General features: G+C 43.1%; 1 protein-coding gene and 1 long non-coding RNA gene across 12 annotated transcripts in view; one reads left to right on the top strand and one right to left on the bottom strand.

Moving 5' to 3' along the window:
• Window positions 1-4,458, bottom strand: part of LOC121714837 — a 14,499-nt gene extending 10,041 nt beyond the window's left edge. The window contains exon 1 of the long non-coding RNA XR_006033461.1: window positions 4,379-4,458. This is a non-coding gene — a long non-coding RNA (uncharacterized LOC121714837). The remainder of the gene's footprint in view (window positions 1-4,378) is intronic.
• The window catches only part of ncor2 (nuclear receptor corepressor 2), a 105,937-nt gene that overhangs the window by 38,102 nt on the left and 47,634 nt on the right, over window positions 1-20,201 (top strand). For all 11 annotated transcript variants that reach the window (XM_042099925.1, XM_042099935.1, XM_042099930.1 and 8 more), the window contains exons 5-6: window positions 10,439-10,621; window positions 17,310-17,423. In XM_042099925.1, the coding sequence (XP_041955859.1) occupies window positions 10,439-10,621; window positions 17,310-17,423 (297 nt within the window). The remainder of the gene's footprint in view (window positions 1-10,438; window positions 10,622-17,309; window positions 17,424-20,201) is intronic.

Here is a 20,201-nt window from a genome sequence, read left to right as displayed (position 1 = left end):
CCCTTTGAGACTGAAGCATGAGAATCTTAATGACTCAACTTTTTTCCCAATTTCAAAATAAAAGCTACTGCACATCTATTTTCCTCCAAAAGCCATTAAGGTTATGAAGGAGAGCTCACACTCTTCTGACCCCATTCAGAATGGCGTTGTGACCCTGCAGTTGAGCGACGCTAAGCTAGCGGACACTAGACGCTGTGTCTCAATTGAAATCCAGTCCCGACTCTTGTCTTTCCCTGTCCTTTTACTCCCATGCAAATGAGGAGCTCAGCTGTGATTCGATTTCCCCTTTATTCAAATGAAAGGGCCCGCTGTGATCCCCTGCTCCAGCCGCCTCTGCTAGAACGTCTCTCTGGCTTTGCAGCTGTGTGTGTGTGTGTGTGTGTGTGTGTGTGTGTGTGTGTGTGTGTGTGTGTGTTGGTGGGGATGGGGGGCGATCTGCCTTGAAGTAACAGGATCTGTGGCTGTCATGATGCCCACACAGTTTAAACCTCCCCTGAGTAACACAAGAGGATGTGATGGTGATTGGTGGGTTGGGTGGATAACAGGCATGAATCGGAGTGATTGACAGTTAAGGCTGTCGCCTGTGAGGGGCTGCTGTCGCCTGTGATGTTGGGGATGTGGAGGAATGTAGGGCTTTGTGGGTTAACTATTCTGCTCTGGGACCTCCTACCCCCAGATATTTGTTTTTCAAACCTTCCCCCTTTCCCAAATCTTTCTCTCCCTCTAGTCTACTCACTCGGTTTTTCTTTTACACTCCCTGTCATCATCTTATTTGGTCTGCTATAATGCCCCCCCGCCCTCTTCTTTATCGTACTCTCCTCATGCTCTCTCTTTACCCACACTCTTTGTTCTTTGTTTTTCTCTTTCTCCCTTTCTACCTTTGATCCCTCTCTTCTTCCTGAGTCTGTATGAGTCTCTCTCTCTCTCTGCCCCCCCCCCCCCCATGTGTCGGTGCCAGTGGCGGCTGGCCTCTTGACCGGGCCCTGGCAGCGGAGCGGAGTGGAGCTGAGCGGCCCTGAGTGGGCTGAGTTGGAGCCAGAGTTGGAGGGGAGATTAGGGCCAAGGACGGCTCCAGCTGAACCTCAAGGGTGGAAACTGGGTTAGCAAGGTCGTAGCCCCGGGGACCAGACTTGCGCCATGAGGCCCTGATGGTTCAGCCAGTTCTGGAGGCCTTTAAATGTCATTCATTCACTCCGCTAACAGCTAGTTTGGTCCTACCAGAGCTGTCCAAACAGATAACAGATTAGGTTGGCTCGTACACACACACACACACACACACACACACACACACACACACACACACACACACACACACACACACACACACACAGTTCCAGAGTCTATTTTGGAAATAGCAGTTGTTTCCACAGACAGTAAAATATGTGTAGGGTAGCCGTAGCGCTGCAGGCTTTTGCTGAGGATGAGGGGTGAGGCCGTCAGTGTCACATGAGTGAGTAGGCAGGCTCTTTATGACCCTAGTGTCTGTTCCGCAACAAACCACAACCACAATATGCAGCAGTTTTAGGAGAGCTATTTTATCAATGAACTTGCATAACTTCCACAATGATACAGGACCAGTGTTGACTTATTTTTAAGCTGAGTTGTATTTAGCAGATGAGATTGACACAAGTAACAGCAGTCTTGCCAGCTAAATGGCATGAGCCAGTTGACTGTTATATTGTCCCCTCTTACACAAATTTAGACGGCCAAGTGACTCCAAGCAGCAGGGAGAGAATGTTTTAATTAATTGACACTTCCCATGTAGTTTTCTCAACTGATAGACTCTACACTCTACACTGTAGAATTCACACCGAGCCATTTGGAAGACAAAATAATAGTAAGTAATATAGTAAGATATTGATACCATTTCCGTTGTCTAAAAACGGTACACTGGACCGGACACATTGTACCGTCGTAACCCTGTTGTTAATGCATTTAGCTGATTTTTGAAATAGTTTGTGGTCGTGCTGTGGATGTATACAGCAGTTGACGGTCTTATTCAAATTTGCCGTGGTCTCCTCATTTTGAATATAACTGTCAATTCATTTGAATGTCACTCAGCAACCATAGGATAACATCAGAAAAATGTGCAGTGGTCTCTTAACTTTTCTCAGAGCTGTATGTGAATGGGAGGGAGAGGGACAGAAGGTGAAATAGAAGTGGCACGGGTAATAACTCAAACAAGAGCAGCTCAGGGACCAGCTTGGTGGGTTCCTGTTTTCTAGGTCAGTGTGTGTGTGTGTGTGTGTGTGGTGTTGCACAATATTGGAAACCAGGAAGAACAGTGAGGATGAATGATTGTGCTGTGTCATTACTCCCAGGTCCCCCATGTGTTCCACAGGTGTGTGTGTGGGAATGTGTTTAACTATGTTAACCCTTAGAACCCTAAGCTGTTTTTAGGGCATTTTCACTACCTTTATTCATCATTGTAAGTGCCACACACACATATTATATATTGTTCTTTTCAGGAGAGTCTAGGCTATCCAGATCTGCCATCATTTCATGTATTAATACTAGCATTGATTTTATTTTGATTTTTAAAGAATTAAAATATAAAAAGTGTATTATAAAAATTCTTATATTTAGACATGTATCTCACCACAGCAAGCTCACAGCTCTACATGCATTTCATGTGTGTGTAGGGCAGACTGTCCTGAATCGGGCAATATAATTGCCGTGTTGGAGGGATACTCTGGGGCTGAGCAATTTACAGAAATATGTGCTGTGTGATTTACGGAAATAAATGCCATTTTTTATTTAGTGATGAAAAATGACCTTTCTGCGCTCCATATCTGTGACACGAACTGATCTGACCTGACTTGACCCGAGGTTGCGTGTTAGCCTGCGTGCCTATGTGTATGCAGTCATAATAATTCTCAACTTTTTACTGCATTGCCATGAACAAAGTAAAGGCAAAAAGGTGTTTATTTGTTGAACACATTGGGATGCAATGTGAGCCTTGAATTTGCTAGGATCTCAAAACCGGAATATGAACATGCTTTGCCATAGAGAAACACATGATAGCGTTGGATTATAAACATGCTTTGCCACAAGAACAGACAAAAACGTGGGGTAAGTCCAGCTATATGAAGTTTTATTTTGCTGTCACTTCGTCTGTTGTATAACCTAGAAGGATTTACTTGGTATCAAATGGTAGCTCTGAGTCTCCTCTTTCATCTGACATGCGTGGCATATCTATCCGATCACGGGTCCGCGAGTAATTCAAACGAGAGTAATGGGTGTGCAGCGTTGGTTTGTGTACATGACGTTATTATTTTGCAGTCACTTCGTCTGTTTCTATAAGCCAGAAGGATTGATAAACATGGTACCAATGAATAGCCCTGTGCCCCCTCTTTCATCTGATATGCTTGCCATATCGATGCGATCACGGGTTCGCGAGTAATTCAAACGAGAGTAATGGGTGTGCAGGTGAACGCAGAGAAGTATAGACTGTTAATATGATGCAATTTGATTTAATTTCATGTTTTGTTTTTTTTATTTTCATACTTGATCGTACAGACAAGTGTGTAGTTTCGTTGGAAAGCTCCACTCCTGCTCTGTCATGCAATAAAGGTTTCATCTCGCTGCGATGAACAGTTCCGGATCAATGTAACAGAGAAGAAAGGGTGTGTTTTTTGACGCACTTTGCGTCAATCGGGTTCTAAGGGTTAAAGGACAAAAACTTTCCATAGTCAGGTGTCAATATGTAGACAGAATGTGGTGGTTTTGAGGTAATACATTCAAGCAACAGTAAGCAAGCAGTCTTTTGATAGAGATGGTTAAAAACATATTGAAATATGAATATAATTAGGTAGGCCCATTTAAAGATGAAAGATATGTAGATAGAATAACATCCCACTAACATATTCAGCCTGTAGGATATATGGCTCTGTTGCTGTGGCTGATTGGTGTTATCAGTGACATTTTATTAGCCTGGCCCTCCCGTCTATACCTCGGCTCATTTTCATCTCACTGAGATACTAGTCTGGCTCGTCTCAGTGCACTTATGTTTCTCCTCAGCCACCAGGATGGCTCGCCAATCAGTGACCAGAGGGGATGGTGCTAGTTTTGAAACCAAAGTGGCAGTGCTTAACAGTAGTAGCAATGCCTGCAAACATTAAAAAAATGCAGTTGGAAGAATGTGTAAATTTATACAGCAAAGGTAAATACATTGTTTCCTTGTGATGCGGTTTATTATCAGTTTGTTCACAAAGTGAAACAAAGTGTGTAAGTATGGTGATAAGAGGCTATCATTTTATAGTTGAAGACATTCGTTTAATCATGTTATTATGACAGATCCATGTTCAAGGATGCACATGGCTGGACTGGGCTGCATGTGCAAGTGTGTGTCCTAACTTGTATGTCCATCCCAGCATACTAGTCAGGGGGCCTATATGGTTTCTGTGGGTTTGAAATGTTAATTTTTGGAGAGTGGTTGGACTGTCTTTAGAGGTCATTGAACATTCAGAAAAATTATGTCTCCATTTTTTTTTTACCTGTTTCAACCCTATTTTTTTGAAATTGTATTTCACTGTAATTAACACCATACATTTCGCCTAAATCACTGGCTATGTTGAATAAAGTTCACAAAACAGTTATTTTCAACAGTATGATTGTATGTCAGTATTATGATTGTATGTTAAACAATTAGTGATAAGATCAATAACCAATCAGTTTCACCAAATACACCTACTCCATTGCTGAAAGATAGCTAAAACATAACAGAATCACAGATGAGACCTCAAACAACATTTAATTCATTTACATATACACAACATATTAGATCTCACCTCCACAATTTCCTCATCAAAATCTACTAGTCTACTAGACCCTATTCCTACACACCTTCTTAAGACTGCTCTCCCCTTCCTGGATAATGTTTTGCTCTTTATTATAAATAATTCAATGCTATCAGGGCATGTACCGCAGTCGTTTAAGACATCTGTTATTAAGCCCTCCCTCAAAAAACCTAGCCTTGTATCAATACTGGTCCTCCTGGACCTCAGCGCTGCCTTTGACACCATAGACCATGACATACTACTTAGGCTTGAAAATTTGATAGGCATCAGACTCAGCACTCGCTTGGTTTAGATCATACCTTCCTAACCGTCAACAATTTGTACAGGTCCATAATAAACCATCTACCCAGATTATGGTAAAATATGGAGTGCCTCAAGGCTCAGTACTGGGGCCCCTGTTGTTTAGCAGATGATGCACAACTATACCTCTCCATAAAAACTGATGAATTAACCCCGTTAGCCAAACTTGACACATGTATAAGAGATATAAAGACATGGATGATGAATAATGTCCTGCTTTTGAACTCAGATAAAACAGAAGTCAAGGTTTTAGGTTCTAAAAAGATGAGGGATATCCTATCCACATCACAAGCTACATATCTTCCACTGACCTCATCCACAAGTGTTAAAAACCTAGGAGTTAAATTGACCAGGACCTAGCACTAAATAATCACATAAAACAGATCACCAGAACTTCATTTTACCATTTAAGGAACATTTCAAAGATAAGAAAGTCCTTATCTTTACCAGATGCCGAGAAAATAATCCATGCTTTTGTCACCTCAAGGATAGACTATTGCATTGCTGTTACGCTGGCTGTAATAATACCTGTCTAAAGAGCTTACAGCTTATACAAAATGCAGATGCTCACACACACAAAAAATATGAACACATTTCCCCCATCCTAGCATCTCTACACTGGCTACCTGTTAAAAGTCATTGACTTCAAAATATTACTTATATCTCTTGGTTGGTTGCCTGCATTGAAAGAGGACACCTCATGAAGATCAATTGTGTCTTATCTATGCTGGCAGCAGCTGCTGTTGAACAAGTGTACGAAGTCCCTCTAGATGGACTTGATGCAGTTTGAGGTGTTGCTGCGGGTTCAGAAGATGATCCTTTTACCCTTTCTTTTCTTCACACTTACATAGGCTATGGAAGGCCTTACAGACTTCAGCTGATACTAGCTATGTAAAAAACTTGATTTAACAGAGATCTCTGCACTTTGTGCTCTGAATGGGTGTAGACAAGAAGACAAGTAGACAAGACTCAAGCACACTAATAGGCATGAATTGATATTGAAGTATTATTTTTTTAAGCAGACAATTTCGAGAATTTTAGGCACAATTTCTTGTTAAAGAGATCAATCATCAGCCTAAAAATGTTTTATAATGTTTAGGGTTGGGACAACGCGTCGACGTAATCGATTATGTTGACGCAAAAAATACGTAGACGCAAAATAAGCGCGTCGATTTGTCAGACCCAAAACGTGTGCTGCCAAATATTTTGAATTTTACACCTTCAGTGTTTCCCATACGTTGACTAATCTGTGGTGGGGCGCCACAAAACCGGCCGTCACACAATGATGTTCTATGTTGTACTATTTAAATTAAAGATAAGATAAAATCCTTTGAGCTGCACTTTTTACACACGCAGCCTTTCCCTGCCCCGCCCGCTCTCTCTCATAACGAGCCCGCTGCCCCTCCTCTGCATGTGCATTTAACACAAAATATTCACGATTGTTGAAGGATTGTTGTTGCCACATAGAAGCATTGCATAGAACACGGCTGGCTAAATTGCTATTAAATCCGCTTAGCATCATGACCATGCTGTGCAAATTTGTTCAAAACTGCTGCAGTCAAGTTAACTCTGCTACGGTCTTATCACAACATAGTACATTGAGGAGACTAAACTTAGTTAAGTTATGCAATCAAGCAGTATCTCAAAGCTAACGTTAGAATACTGTTTGGATGTTGAGTTTAGCATGCTTACTTACAGCTGCTTGTCAATTTCGTTACTTAGGGTTCATTTTATTGACACTGACACTGAATGTTTGCAAAATCCCGATGTAAATGGAAAAGTGTTTTCCAAGACTCAAAAGTGCTTGTCCCAAGGAGAAGTACAAACTGTTATTTGAACTAACTACGTTAGTTCTTGAATTTCCCCTGGGGATCAATAAAGTATCTATCTATCTATCTACGTTATTAATTGCATCCATACATCAGCTGCGTTTTAACTGCGTTAGTGTTATAATTGCAAGGGAACGAACGTCTTAAAGTAACAGGCACTCAATTAGACCTATACACTATTGAACTTTATTGAATACTACCTCTGACTAAGAATGCATTACTTTGCACTTGTATAGTCTTTTATTTTGGAATTTTAAGAGCAATAAACATATATTGCAATGTTAAGGAATTCATGTTTTTTTCATTCAGATATATAAATCAACATGTATAAATTGCTATTAGTCAATTAATGGGGAGATAATCGATAATCGAATTGAAATCGAATTGGACGGAAAAAATGAATCGTTAGATTATTCGATGCATCGAAAAAATAATCGCTAGATTAATCGTTTAAAAAATAATCGTTTATCCCAGCCCTAATAATGTTGTATTGTTTATGTGGTCCACTTTTGCTCACTACCTTGTAGAATATCTTTGCTTTTTGGCACCAAACCCTATGTTTTAAAATACCAGCAATGTGAGGTTTATGGACAAAACACCAAATTTGACCTTCACTGAATTTGACCTTTGATTTGGGTCCTTCAAAACCTTAAAAAAAAAATGGAGACATGTTTTTTTTTTTTTTACTCTTAAGAACCCCTAGAACAAAGATATAATACTCTCCAAAAATTAACATGCGAATCCCACAAGCCCCCAAATTAGACACATAGGCCCCCTTACTATACAGGCTGAAGGATATTCTAACACCCCATGTACCATGATGAGCATGAGTGTGTAGCCTATCAGCTCTCTCCTGTGTTTGTGTGTGTGATCACACCCAGTCATCTGTATTTTGGTCCTGCTCTGTGCCAGTGTTTCCCCCTCTGGGCTTAAGGCTATTTTTGTCAGTTGTGACAATAAGACCCTGCTGTGTGTGTGTGTGTGTGTGTGTGTCTGCCTGCACACATTTTACTTGTGCCTGTACTTTGTACCAAGCCGGATGTGTGTAGAAGATGTTGTGCAATTGTAATGAATTAATGATGACTTTGGCCTAGATATGGCAAAAACAAGAAGATGAGAAAATTGGACAAATGGAGGGAGAGCTGGAGGAGAATAGTGAGGGAGGGAGAGAAAGGTTGCATGGAAAGATGGGAAGATGAAGAGAGATCTCTCTTCTCTCTTTCCTCCCTTCTTTCACCGCTCTCTACCACATCCTCTTCCTTTCAAAGGCTGATTGCATCTGACAGCTTATATAATGGGGCTTACTCACAGCGAGTGGGGGGTGGGGGGTTGCTAATGTGGAGAGGGAAGGGTAACGGGACGCGTGCATATACAGTGCAGTGAAATAGTACTCAGACCCCTTCACATTTTATGTTGCTGTTGTCTTTTGTCTCCTCGATTTGGGCCCTATTTTTAGCTCTAAACTGTCAGTTGTGACCGAAACAATGAGGGTGCAGTATTGAGCTAGCACTGTTGCATTGACCCTATTGTACAGTGTGCCGTATGGAGATTTTGAATGGAGAGAAATTTAAGTTATCCGAGGTGCAGTATATATAAAGCGCCATAGTAAATGCTTAATATGTGATATTGTGTGATATTGTAAGTGACATTTCACTTATTTCCTTTCTAATTTTCTAAAACAGTGTTTTTTTTCTGTAGCCTATTTTACATTTATTGTAGATTTGAGGAAAATAGTTCAAACTGTTTTAGCGAGAGGTTGCGACAACAGAATGTAAAAAAGTGAAACAGTCTGGATACTCCCTGAATGCAAACTACAGAGTGACTTGATTTAGAAGGACACAAATAAGCACAGATCAGTTATCAATGTAGTGTCTAACTTATCTGTACCCACAGGAGGTCTTAGATGTAAGCTAAATTACAGTGATACTTGAAATGCAACTAAAACACACACACACACACACACACACACACACACACACACACACACACACACACACACACACCATTCCACAGGCTATTCTGGAAATATAATTTGTTTCACACCTCCTGTTTAGTTGTCTCTGTTAATAGAAGACTGTAATAGAACTGTGTGAGTTTGTGTGTGTGTGTGCGCTTATGTCTACCCTGATACCTTTTACCTACATTTTAATAGTAGTCATAACACCCACCCACACACATCCTCTGTCACTACGCTGCATATTTTAATGGTTATGAAACAGAGATCACGCACACACATACACTCACACACTCAGACACCCCCCATGTTCCTTTTGGCCTATACCGCCTATTGTTTAACCGTTAATATTGTTGTCATGGTGAGGCAGCTACTGGCAGGGAAATAAGTGTGTAAGTGTCTCTGTCTGCCTGTTTTTTTTGTCTTGTCTGCTTTTAGAAGGCTTGTAGAATAGTAATGGGAAGAACTTATTTGGAAGTCATTCTGAGAATTGTTGCTCCACACCCCAATACCATAATGCTCCCACAATCTCTCTCTCTCTCTCTCCAACACGCACGAACGCACGCACGCACGCACGCACACACTCACACAGAGACACTCTTATACTCAAGTCCCCTCCAGCTTATCTGTGCACATCGTTATGCATATAAGCGCCATAGAGGCAACATTAACATTGCCTATCTATTTGTTAAGGCCCATTCACACCAACACACACTATAAATAAATATCGTTCTCGTTAATATGAATGACGACGTTCACACATAAACTATAACGATAACGACATGAAGAACGATATCGTTGGGGATCACTTTCAGAGCGATTTTCACAACGATAAAATGCTAATAGCCAATCAGAACCCATCGAATTTTAGCCCTCACATTTATTAACACAATGAGAGACTTTGTTTATCGTTGTTCAGTGTGAACGCTTTTATCGTTATGGTTATAGTTATAGTTATCGTTATCGTTATTGGTGTGAATGAGCCTTTACTCTGGTCTTGTGTTACGCTCACATCTACGTGCCTACTTCTATTATTGCCAATGTCTCTACCTCTAATAGTAAAGCCATAAGGAGATTGGCAGCTGCCTTACTTACTAAAGACTGACTGAAGGTGCATAGCTGACCCCAAACGTTCTTGTATTGCGCTAGTTCACTGTCCATGACTTCCTTATGATTTAGTGGGCCAGATGGAAAAAGAGCTGATAACTATAGCATGTGTGCATGTGTGTGTGTGTGTGTGTGTGTGTGTGATGTAGCCAAGGGTAACCGTGAAAGGGAGTCTGAGGCTGGAGATCTGGAGATACTATAATGTGATCTTTCAGATCCAAGCCATGTTGTATGTGTGTACTGGTTATGTTCTGCCTGCTCTGTAGACCTGAATAGTGTATGTTAGGTGTTGGAGTACGGTGCCTAGCAAGTTGAATCTCATGTATTTGGAGTGATATTGGGCCCACGTAAAAAGTCTTCCGTTTCTACAAATGTAGCTGGTGGTATTAGTCTGGCGGTAGCGGGACCCTGGCGTTAATTGACTCATCTTTCCTCTCCTCTCCTTCAAGGAGCGGAGTAGCTCCATGGGGAAGCTGGAGCCCATCTCCCCGGTGAGCCCGGCCCAGATGGAGCCGGACCTGGACCTGGTGCCGGCGCGCTACTCCAAGGAGGAGCTCATCCAGAACATGGACCGCGTGGACCGGGAGATCACCATGGTGGAGCAGCAGATCTGCAAGCTGCGCAAGAAACAGGTTGGTGCAGCGTGTGTGGGTGCGTGTGTGCGTGTGTGTGTGTGTGTGTGTGTTAGGAGGCGTAAGTCTTGTCATTGTTTTAAATGTTAGTTTGGCAGCCCAGAGCCTTTTGATCAAACGAAAAGAGTACCAACATATGAGCACAGGGGCATCCAGGGGATATGCAGATATGAATGTCTGCCGGAGCCCCTCTGCTGCATTTAGCCTCAAAGAGGGCTGAAAAAATGTGTTCGATCAAAAATTCAGGATTCAGGATTCTGACTGTATGAATAGTGTCCTACAGTGTGTCTGAACACCCCCCCCCCCCCCCCCCCCCCCGAACACCTCCGAAATTATGTACCAGATTTGCGAAACGCCTGTCCTTTTCACATAGACCGAGGCGGAACGGCAGGACGAAGTGTCTCGCCAAATTTACTACCAAGCACCCTAGACATTTTGCCGAATCAATAAGTTCCGGCACCAGTGTGAAAACGTTAAGGCGGAAAGGGGGGACATGGGCGTGCGTTTGTATGACGCTGATGTATGATGTCCAACCCACCACAGGAGATTTAAAATCTGACCGATCAAAAGCAGCAATAGCATATTACGACAATTTTTAAATCCAAAATGCTTCCAGTCATGGTAGAGTTGGTCAGAAAGCAATTGGTTGCCATAATAGGCTATACTAAAATCCAGCGATAAAAGCATAAGCAGCGACAAAGCATGAACTCTGTCCTAGCAAGCTTTTACATTATCTCATTAAAAACTACTGTTACATGTTACTGTTACTGCCACATAACATTTAGAAGCTGGACATGGCCAACATAACTAAACGGAAGGACAATGAACTCTTACCTTTATGGTCTACAAGTTATCCTCAGTTACCCATAGTTAGTACACTGTTATTTCAGTCATGCAATCTTCTCAATATGAGCTAGTTAGAGATAGTCTTGCCATATAGCCTTCTATCACAATAGTCTGCCGCAAAACTTGCGACAACTGTCATAGTATAATATGCAGTTTCTGGCATCCATAAGAAAAGCATTTGTACACTGCACATTTGCCAGTGTCAAATTAGATGAATGGTCAATAGCTTAACTGTAGCTACATCTGACTCATCTTCAGGGAATAGCAACGTTGCTCTCCTTCAATAACATGACACACAACTTTATTTTCATACATTAATTTGATTAACAGGCTAGACTAGGCTACATGGCGATCAAGCACACTGAAAATGTTTTCTGTTCATTGTATCACATTTTATTTTCAGTTGTCAAAAGTTATGGGGGTAAAATTAGGGATAATCCCCAGTTCAGAAAATCATACGTTTATGTTCACCCTCCAAAAAACTCAGTAAACGTAGCATGCCTATGAAAAGGCTTTGCAGTAGGATTGTCCAATGGTCAATCTATTGCTTCAATTTGTGTTTTATGTGACGTGCCAATGCTGGGTTCATGCCGTTTTGCGGAAGTTTAAAATGTTTAGCGACTGCGTAATTGGTCAGCTATGATGAAATTCGTTCAATAAGTTCCACTGTTCATGCCATGAACAAAACATGCCTATAATCAGGCTTTGCAGTTGTTCAATATGGTCAGTCTCAATTGTGTTTAATGTGACGTGCCGAAGCTACATTCATGCATTGTTTTGCTCCGGTTGAAAATGTTTCTGCGTAATTTGTCAGCTGTGATCAAATGCGTTCAATAAATTCCACTTTTATGTCATAAATATAACATGCCTATGATTCATATATAGTGTATCTAATCTAGGCCTCTCTTATGTTCAATCAAATTCGTTTTGCCCACCCGTTTTTTGCTTCTGTGCCCACCGTGGCCTACTGGTTTTGCGTTTCGGACTTGTAACCGGAGGGTTGCCGATTCGAACCCCGACCAGTAGGCATGGCTGAAGTGCCCTTGAGCAAGGCACCTAACCCCTCACTGCTCCCCGAGCGCCGCTGTTGTTGCAGGCAGCTCACTGCGCCGGGATTAGTGTGTGCTTCACCTCACTGTGCTGAGTGTGTTTCACCAATTCACGGATTGGGATAAATGCAGAGAACAAATTTCCATCACGGGATCAAAAGAGTATATATACTTATACTTATACATTTGAATATTTCTATATGCCACTGTTTTAGATCCCAGCGCAAATTGACCAAGAAGAGCCAAACGTCTTTGTCTACTGCATTTAAGATCATTTAGTCTTTCATCTGAACTGCTCCCTGCTTGTCTTCAATTTCCCTTCCAAATGACTTTTTATTGTCCAAAGCTGCAATCGCAAGAATCCGACATTCTAAGCATCGACACATACTGCACTATAATGCAAAGCAACTTCACTTGCATTTATAGGGTACTAAAAATGTGCGCAGCAGCTAACCAAAGTGCAGTCAGTTCTCCCGCCATGGTTTTGAAAATCACACACCTGCTGCATCTGAAGGCGCATGACTGAAGGCCTACGACTGTCATTCTACACGCCCCCTCTTGCACGTCATGTTTTAATTTGCTAGCTGGTCCTGCCTCCAAAATGTCGGATCATGTGAACAGATCAGCAGGCCAGCAAATTTTCACCTCATTTTCAGACACACGATGCGGCAAAAAACACTTTTCCTCTTCCCACAAATTTTGCATGATATCTGTGTGAAAAGGGCTACTTCTTTCTTTTTCTCTTTATACATCATCTCTTTCTTCTCTCTTCCCTCTTTGTTTTCTCTGTATGCCTTTTCATTTTTTTTATTTTCACTGCCCCACTTCCTTTCTTCCTCTCTCTCTTTCTCTCTCTTTCTTTCTCTCTCTCTCTCTCTCTCTCTCTCTCCCTCCCTCCCTCTCTCCCTCTCCCTCTCTCTCTTGCTTGTTCTGTGCCAGATCTTGTTTAATCTTGCCCAGGGCTGCTGTAACAGTGCTGTGATTATTGCTTGTGTGAAACCTCACTCAGCACGCCTTCAACCACCCAGCCACTGTGTAAAGATTCTCTCGCTCTGCCTCCTCTCTCCCTCTCTTTCTTTCTTTCTTTTTTTCTCTCTCTCTCTCTCCCTCCCTCCGGCGGAGAGAAGTAGGTTAGAAATATGAGGCCATAAATTTTAGCTCTCTGGGGCAATGGAGGATGCTAAAGATGTTTGGACCTGTTAAACTACTCACTTCCTCTCTTCTCTCTGTGTTTCTTTCTCTCTTTCTTTCTCTTGCTCTCTGTCTCTCACTCTGTCTGTCTGTCTCTGTCCTTACCCCCCCCATCCACCACTCCCATTATGCCACTCATAGTCAGATGTAAGTAATCTGCACAATAAAGACTAATCCCTTCTTGAGAGGCTTGGAGTGTGTGTGTGTGTGTGTGTGTGTGTGTGTGTTTGTGTTTACAACAGTGTAAGGATTGGTAAGCCACCTGCACTCTGACATGGGCCTCTGTAGGGGAGCAGAAAGCGGGGGGGGGGGGGGGGGGCTTCGGGAAGAGGAGAGGTGTGTATGTTTGTGTGTGCGCTCAGAATGATTTTAACGGTAAACTGTGCTACCAAGGAAAATAAATCAATCTCGTTCCCCCCTACTGCTTTTATACAGTTCCCTCTCTAACTCCTACACACACACACACACACACACACACACACACCCAAGGGCCTACACGCAGAGACCATTGTACCAAATAGTTCATTTTGGCCCCCACCCTTCCCACCTCCCCTGTTTTCCCCACACTCAGTTTCTGTTCTCTCCTCCATTTTTTTTCTTTTTCCTTCTCTCCCTCCCCCCTTTTCCCCTGAAAAAGCGTCCACGTGTGTGTGTGTGTGTGTGTGTGTGTGTGTGTGTGTGTGTGTGTGTGTGTGTGTGTGTGTGTGTGTGAGCGAGTGTGTGTGAGGGCTGAAGATGATGTGGGTAGAGACAGAGATGGCGAGAATGTGGGATTTGGAGTGACAGCGGCTGAAAGAGGGAAATAAATAAAGGTGGAGAGGGTTTGGGGAAAACAGGGGAAGAGGGAGGGAGGGAGAGAGAGGAAGGGAGGGAGAGGGCTTAGGTTTCGTAGGGTCTGGGTTATATCAGCAGGGCGGGTTTATTTGACTTCACTCGGGGAATGCCGTGCCTCCCTGTGCTTATCCAGCTTGATGGGCACAGCCACACACACACACACACACATGCACACACACCACACACATGCACACACACCACACACACACACTTTCTCTCTTACACCCACACGCACAGACACAGCAATCCAGCATGTGCATTCACACATGCACACACACCTACACACTATCCACCCTCCCTTTAACGCACACACACACACATACACACACACACATTCACCAACCCCTTAGACATTTACACTGGTCCTGTGACAGGCTGGTAAGGGGCCCTGGGCTTCCTAAATCACCCCGCTGAGAGGCCCAGGGTGGGTCTCCTGGCGCGCTACCCCCCCCCCCCCCCCCCCCCCACACACACACACACACACACACACACACACACACACACACACACACACACACACACACACACACACACACACACACACACACACACACAGAGAGAGACAGCCAGACCACAGACGCATAATAATATACTCAACAGTTTTACACAAAGCTGTGGAAATTCAGATCTGAAAATAGTGCACCTGTGCCTCAGGAAGAGAGTGTTTGTGTATGTGCGTGTGGTTTATATAGCGCTCTTGGCCGGAGAGCTTAAAAGCCTTTTGTGCTGGTTGGAGCTGTTCGAAGTTGTTCTGTAGCGCCTGTGCTTTTCTTGGCACTGACAATCCAATACTCTCACACACTCACAGACTTACTCACTGGCTTACCTAAACAAACACGGGTTGGTCTGGCTGTGCCTTGTTGTGGATATCTTATGGTTAATACAGAAAGCAATTGGCTTCATTTCAATATTCAATATGGTATAGCCTCTCTCAAAAAAATCAGCTAGCTGTATTATATGCTGTGTGTATATACACACACACACACACACACACACACACACACACACACACACACACACACACATATATATATATTATACATACGTAAATATATATATATATATATATACACCGCTGGCTGGCCCGGACTTGTCTTGTTTGAGGAAATGGATACTTCATCCATGTATACTGACCCTTTGCTGTAAAAGTAAACATGTTCCCGTCGTTAACAAAATAGTTACCTGGCTCCTCAGTCCTGGATCTTTGGAGGCAATTTTTTATTTTTTATTTAATATATCTCAGACCGTGACATGACTGTGATTGAGAATCTACACATTTTCAAAACAGTGAGGTTTTATTGGGTGGGTGGGGAGAGATGGAGAAAACTACAGAGAGAGAGGGTGAGAGATGGAGAATACTACAAAGTGAGGGGCCGTCCACAGCAAGAACAATACAGTAACTGTAAAAATAATGTAAAAAAGTATCGTTCTTGTTGACAGCCAATCAGAATCCATCAAATTATAGCCATCACATTCATCAACAAAAGGAGATACTTTCCTTATCGTTGGTCAGTGTCGATGCTTTTATCATTCTAGTTATCGTTCCTGGTGTGAACGGCCCTTAAGATGTCCCATAATGGCATTCTGGTCATCAGCAGGCTTCAACTGCCCCCCCTTTTTACGTTCAGTGGAGTGTAGGACCAGATGGAGAGTCCTACAGTTTCCACAGTGAAGAAAAGATACGACTCGTGTTCCATTACAGAACAACAATTTCTCTTTGTCCGAAGCTATTCCAAATTCTTGTTCACATGTTTGTCTTCCTCCCTGGAACACTTAAACGTCCCACATACTCGACGCACCCGACCAGTAGCGCGACAATGTGACGTCACAGAAGCGCCGTAACCATTTATACTCGCGCGTGGTGGTCGCAACACTAGTTGCGATATTCTCCTGAACAGAGGTGTCGCTGTTGTGAAAAGACTAACATTAACTACTTACACAGCAGAAGCTGCAGTAAACACCAGTAGCTAGCCTCTGTGATGGTACTTCAGACTTTGGTTGCTACTATTCACAACTATCATTATCATGTAGTTTCCAAGGTGTGTGCACAGGTAGATAGATAGATGGATATATAGATAGGTACTTTAGTCATCCCGAGGGAAATTTTAATAATTTAAACAGTTTAGTTAGCTGGCTAGCTAGCTAGCAGCTGGCTGAGTTTGTGTAATTTCCTGAAGTGGAAAGAGATTTTGTTCAGCCCTTAATAGATATCCTTTGTTTGAAAATAAATAGTTTCTATTCTTTCCTCTTAATTCCATGTGTTGCAACTCTCACTGGTAACTTTGTTAACTTATCCAGCAAACTATTAAAAATTCACGGCTGTAACAAAACACTGCAACTCGCTTGCCCTCGAACTAGTCCATCTTCCTGTTTCCGCCTTGTCGCGCTCGTCTGAAAAAAAAATGAGTGGTGCGCTACCGTGTGCTACACGGCCAAAACCCTGGCGCGCCAGAGAGATCTACGTCATTTTGACGTCACATTGTCGCGCTACCGGTCGGGTGCGTCAGGTATGTAGAAGCCATTACTTTTCTCTGATTCTTACAGTTGTTTTTGCTCACTTGTTCTTGTGTTCTGCTTTGGCTGAGACCAGCAAGTGTGCTGCTGTGCTCTGCGTGCGTGCATGTGTGTGCGACTGTGCGTGTGTGTGTGTCTTTCTGAGTGGATTTGCGTGCAACTTGGTCCTTTGTCCTTGGGCTCATGTGGGACTTTTTGCCGTGTGTGTTTGAACGCAACACTAACTCTGTGGTTGCCATCCTGTGTGTCTGCAGCAACAGCTGGAGGAGGAGGCGGCTAAGCCTCAGGAGCCCGAGCGCTCCATTTCACCCCCGCCCAGCGAAGCCAAGCACCGCAGCCTGGTCCAGATCATCTACGACGAGAACAGGGTGAGTGTGTACACACACACGCACACGCACACGCACACGCACACACACGCACACACACACACACACACCAACATACACGCACACACACACACCAACATACACGCACACACACATCAACATACACACACAGTAAATTTGTACCCTTTGTACACATAAAACTGAGCGTTCACATACATACACACAACAAATGCGTTGCCCTTTTCTCTGTATTGGTTGAGCGTATAATGAACTGCTTGTGTATAATCAGCAGGCCTTAGCGCTTGTGTTGAGCACCTGTAGCATAAACACATCCCAGCCGCTTGGTGCTATGCACAGGGAGGCCTCGCGGAGGGTGGCAGACCTGTGTGTGTGGGTGGGTGGGTTGTTTGTAGGTGTGTGTCTATACTTTTAGTGGAGTGTGCCAACTTCTCGTTAAATGTGTGTGTGATGTGCAGCAGGATGGCATGTGAGACCTGCAGGTCTAGTAGTAGTAGCAGCAGCAGTTGTAGTGGCAGCTGCTGGTGTTGCTCTTAGTCCACCTAGTGGTCACTATGCACATCAGAGGAAAAACAGCCTGTCTGTGTGTGTCTGTGTGTGCAGGGCTCTACAGTGCGCCCATTTCACTCGCACATGCGAGTAAAAATGATGCCGTGGGAGTGCAAAAAAATATTTAGGCGCACTGGTGCGAATGACTTCTAACCATGTCAATATTTGTCTACAAAATACACCGCAACATCGAGAAACATTACTGGTGCAAACCATAGAATCACGTCGCGAATGCAGCATAAAAACTACACCTCCCATCAACGTTAGCAGTTTCGCGTTGTGACTCGCTAGTAGTCGCTTCTATCAAATCCAAGAGCGCGCAGAAAAAGCGGAAAGTTAGACTAGCCAGCCAAGATGCAAAGATTGAAGAAATTAGTTTTTCTATCCACCGAATTCATTGGATATACAGTAGGAGGAACAGGATGAGATTCTGAGAATGCAGTGAGAGAAGGAAAGGTAACCTAACATGCCTTTTAGCCCAGTTGACGTATTGGCTGCAATATGCAAAATATAGCTGTAGCGGCACGAAAGTAGCCTCCCGTAATACTCCCATTTTATTCAAAGGTAGAACGCTACTGACAACTCCAGGCTTGCACGCATGCTTGTTTGTTTACACCGAATACAAGGTGAAGTGCAAAACGAAAGTAGGCCTAACGTTTGCCCACTGCCCCCATCAATGCAGATATTTAAAATAAAAAACTAAAAGTATAAAACATATATCCTTGATTAGCCTATGTTGGCTTTTGTGGAAGAGAAAATGGACTGTTTTAGTAGTAGTTTTAGGCAGTATGCAGTCAGATAGGTCACCATGGGCATATTTGGATTATATAGATGGATTCACAAATAAATAAATTAGCCTACATTTGGCAGGATACTTGATATACAGGCTAAATGCAAATATGGCAATGTAGGCTATTATATTATTTTACATTAACAAAATGTAGGAAAATAGAACAGACTGAAAATAAAGTAGGCACTGATCTTTAAAATCCTTCCTGTAGCCTAAATGTTGTCAGTCATTCTTAATATTCACAATTGGTGCAGTGGCATGTTTAACTGTTAGCTGCAGTGTAATGTTAGATTATGTGTAAGTTAAGTACAGAACTGACTGTGCGCCCAAATTTTTGTCTGTGCTCCTAAATTTTTTAACTTGGGCGCACAAGTGCTCCTGAAAAAAAATGTTAGTGTAGAGCCCTGGTGTGTGTGTGTGTGTGTGTGTGACTGTGACTCTAACAGTGATGCCACTGCCTCTAAAATCTTGAGTAACAGAAGGTGGTGTGTGAGTTTAAACTCAGAAACAGTCCTGTCTAAAATTCACACACATGCTCACTCACACACCTCTTATGCAGTCTTTAGGTAACGCCCCTGAGCTCTGTGAACTGTGAGTAGGCTCTCAAGTGGCACGTGTCATTTTAATGATTATTAGGGTGTTATGTGAGGTTAAGGTCGCTGCGTTAAGCTGCAGTTATCCATTCAAGCCATAATTAGTCAGGCAAAACAGGGTCTCATATGAACAGTGTGGGGTTTCATGCGTCCTTAGATGCCTTTTGAGTGTGTGTGTGTGTGGTGGGGGTGGGGGAGGGGTGCTTATGTGTGTGTATGTGTGTGCTTCCTTAATGCCCTGTAATTACCGTAATATGGTTGAGATGCCGGCATTTGTTGGCATTAACGGTGTGTTCCTTGTTTGAGCAGTAAAACCTGCATGTCACAGGCAAGACTGTCAGACTGAATACTCTATCACCCTTACACACACACACACACAGCCATACACACACAGACATTTAAACCACCAAAAGACATACTCTCTACCATTACTTATTTATTCCTTGGTGTGGTGTGAAGTTGGACACAACAGGTGCTCTCCAGTTGCAGTGGGTCAGGCAGGTGGGGAGAGGGAGCGAGAGACTGCGCTGATTGGAAACTGATTGGCTGATTATGGAATGGAATGGAACTGAGGGAAACCTTAATCATTGTTTATCTTTTTTGACCAGTAGAGGGAGCTACTTCTAAGAATGTATGAGCAGATCCAGCTCCATGTAGAGAAATATAAGTCACAACAGGCTTACATGCAGCTTGAATGTTGGCTTTAAATGAAAGACATGCTTACACTCACACTCACACAGTCCTCCACCCTGATTTTTCTCAGCCTTGCTGCCTTTCTGTGAGTTGGCCATTGGCCCTGCTGAGCTGCGTGGCTGGCCGGTGTGCTCTTAGTGGCAGCCCTAATAACAAGGGTTACATCAGGCCAGGCGA

Source organism: Alosa sapidissima, chromosome 8, assembly GCF_018492685.1.
Source record: "Alosa sapidissima isolate fAloSap1 chromosome 8, fAloSap1.pri, whole genome shotgun sequence".
In the NCBI taxonomy this organism is placed as follows: domain Eukaryota; kingdom Metazoa; phylum Chordata; class Actinopteri; order Clupeiformes; family Clupeidae; genus Alosa; species Alosa sapidissima.
The sequence above is the reverse complement of the archived record's forward strand: the minus strand, read 5'-3'. Positions and strand labels throughout refer to the sequence as shown.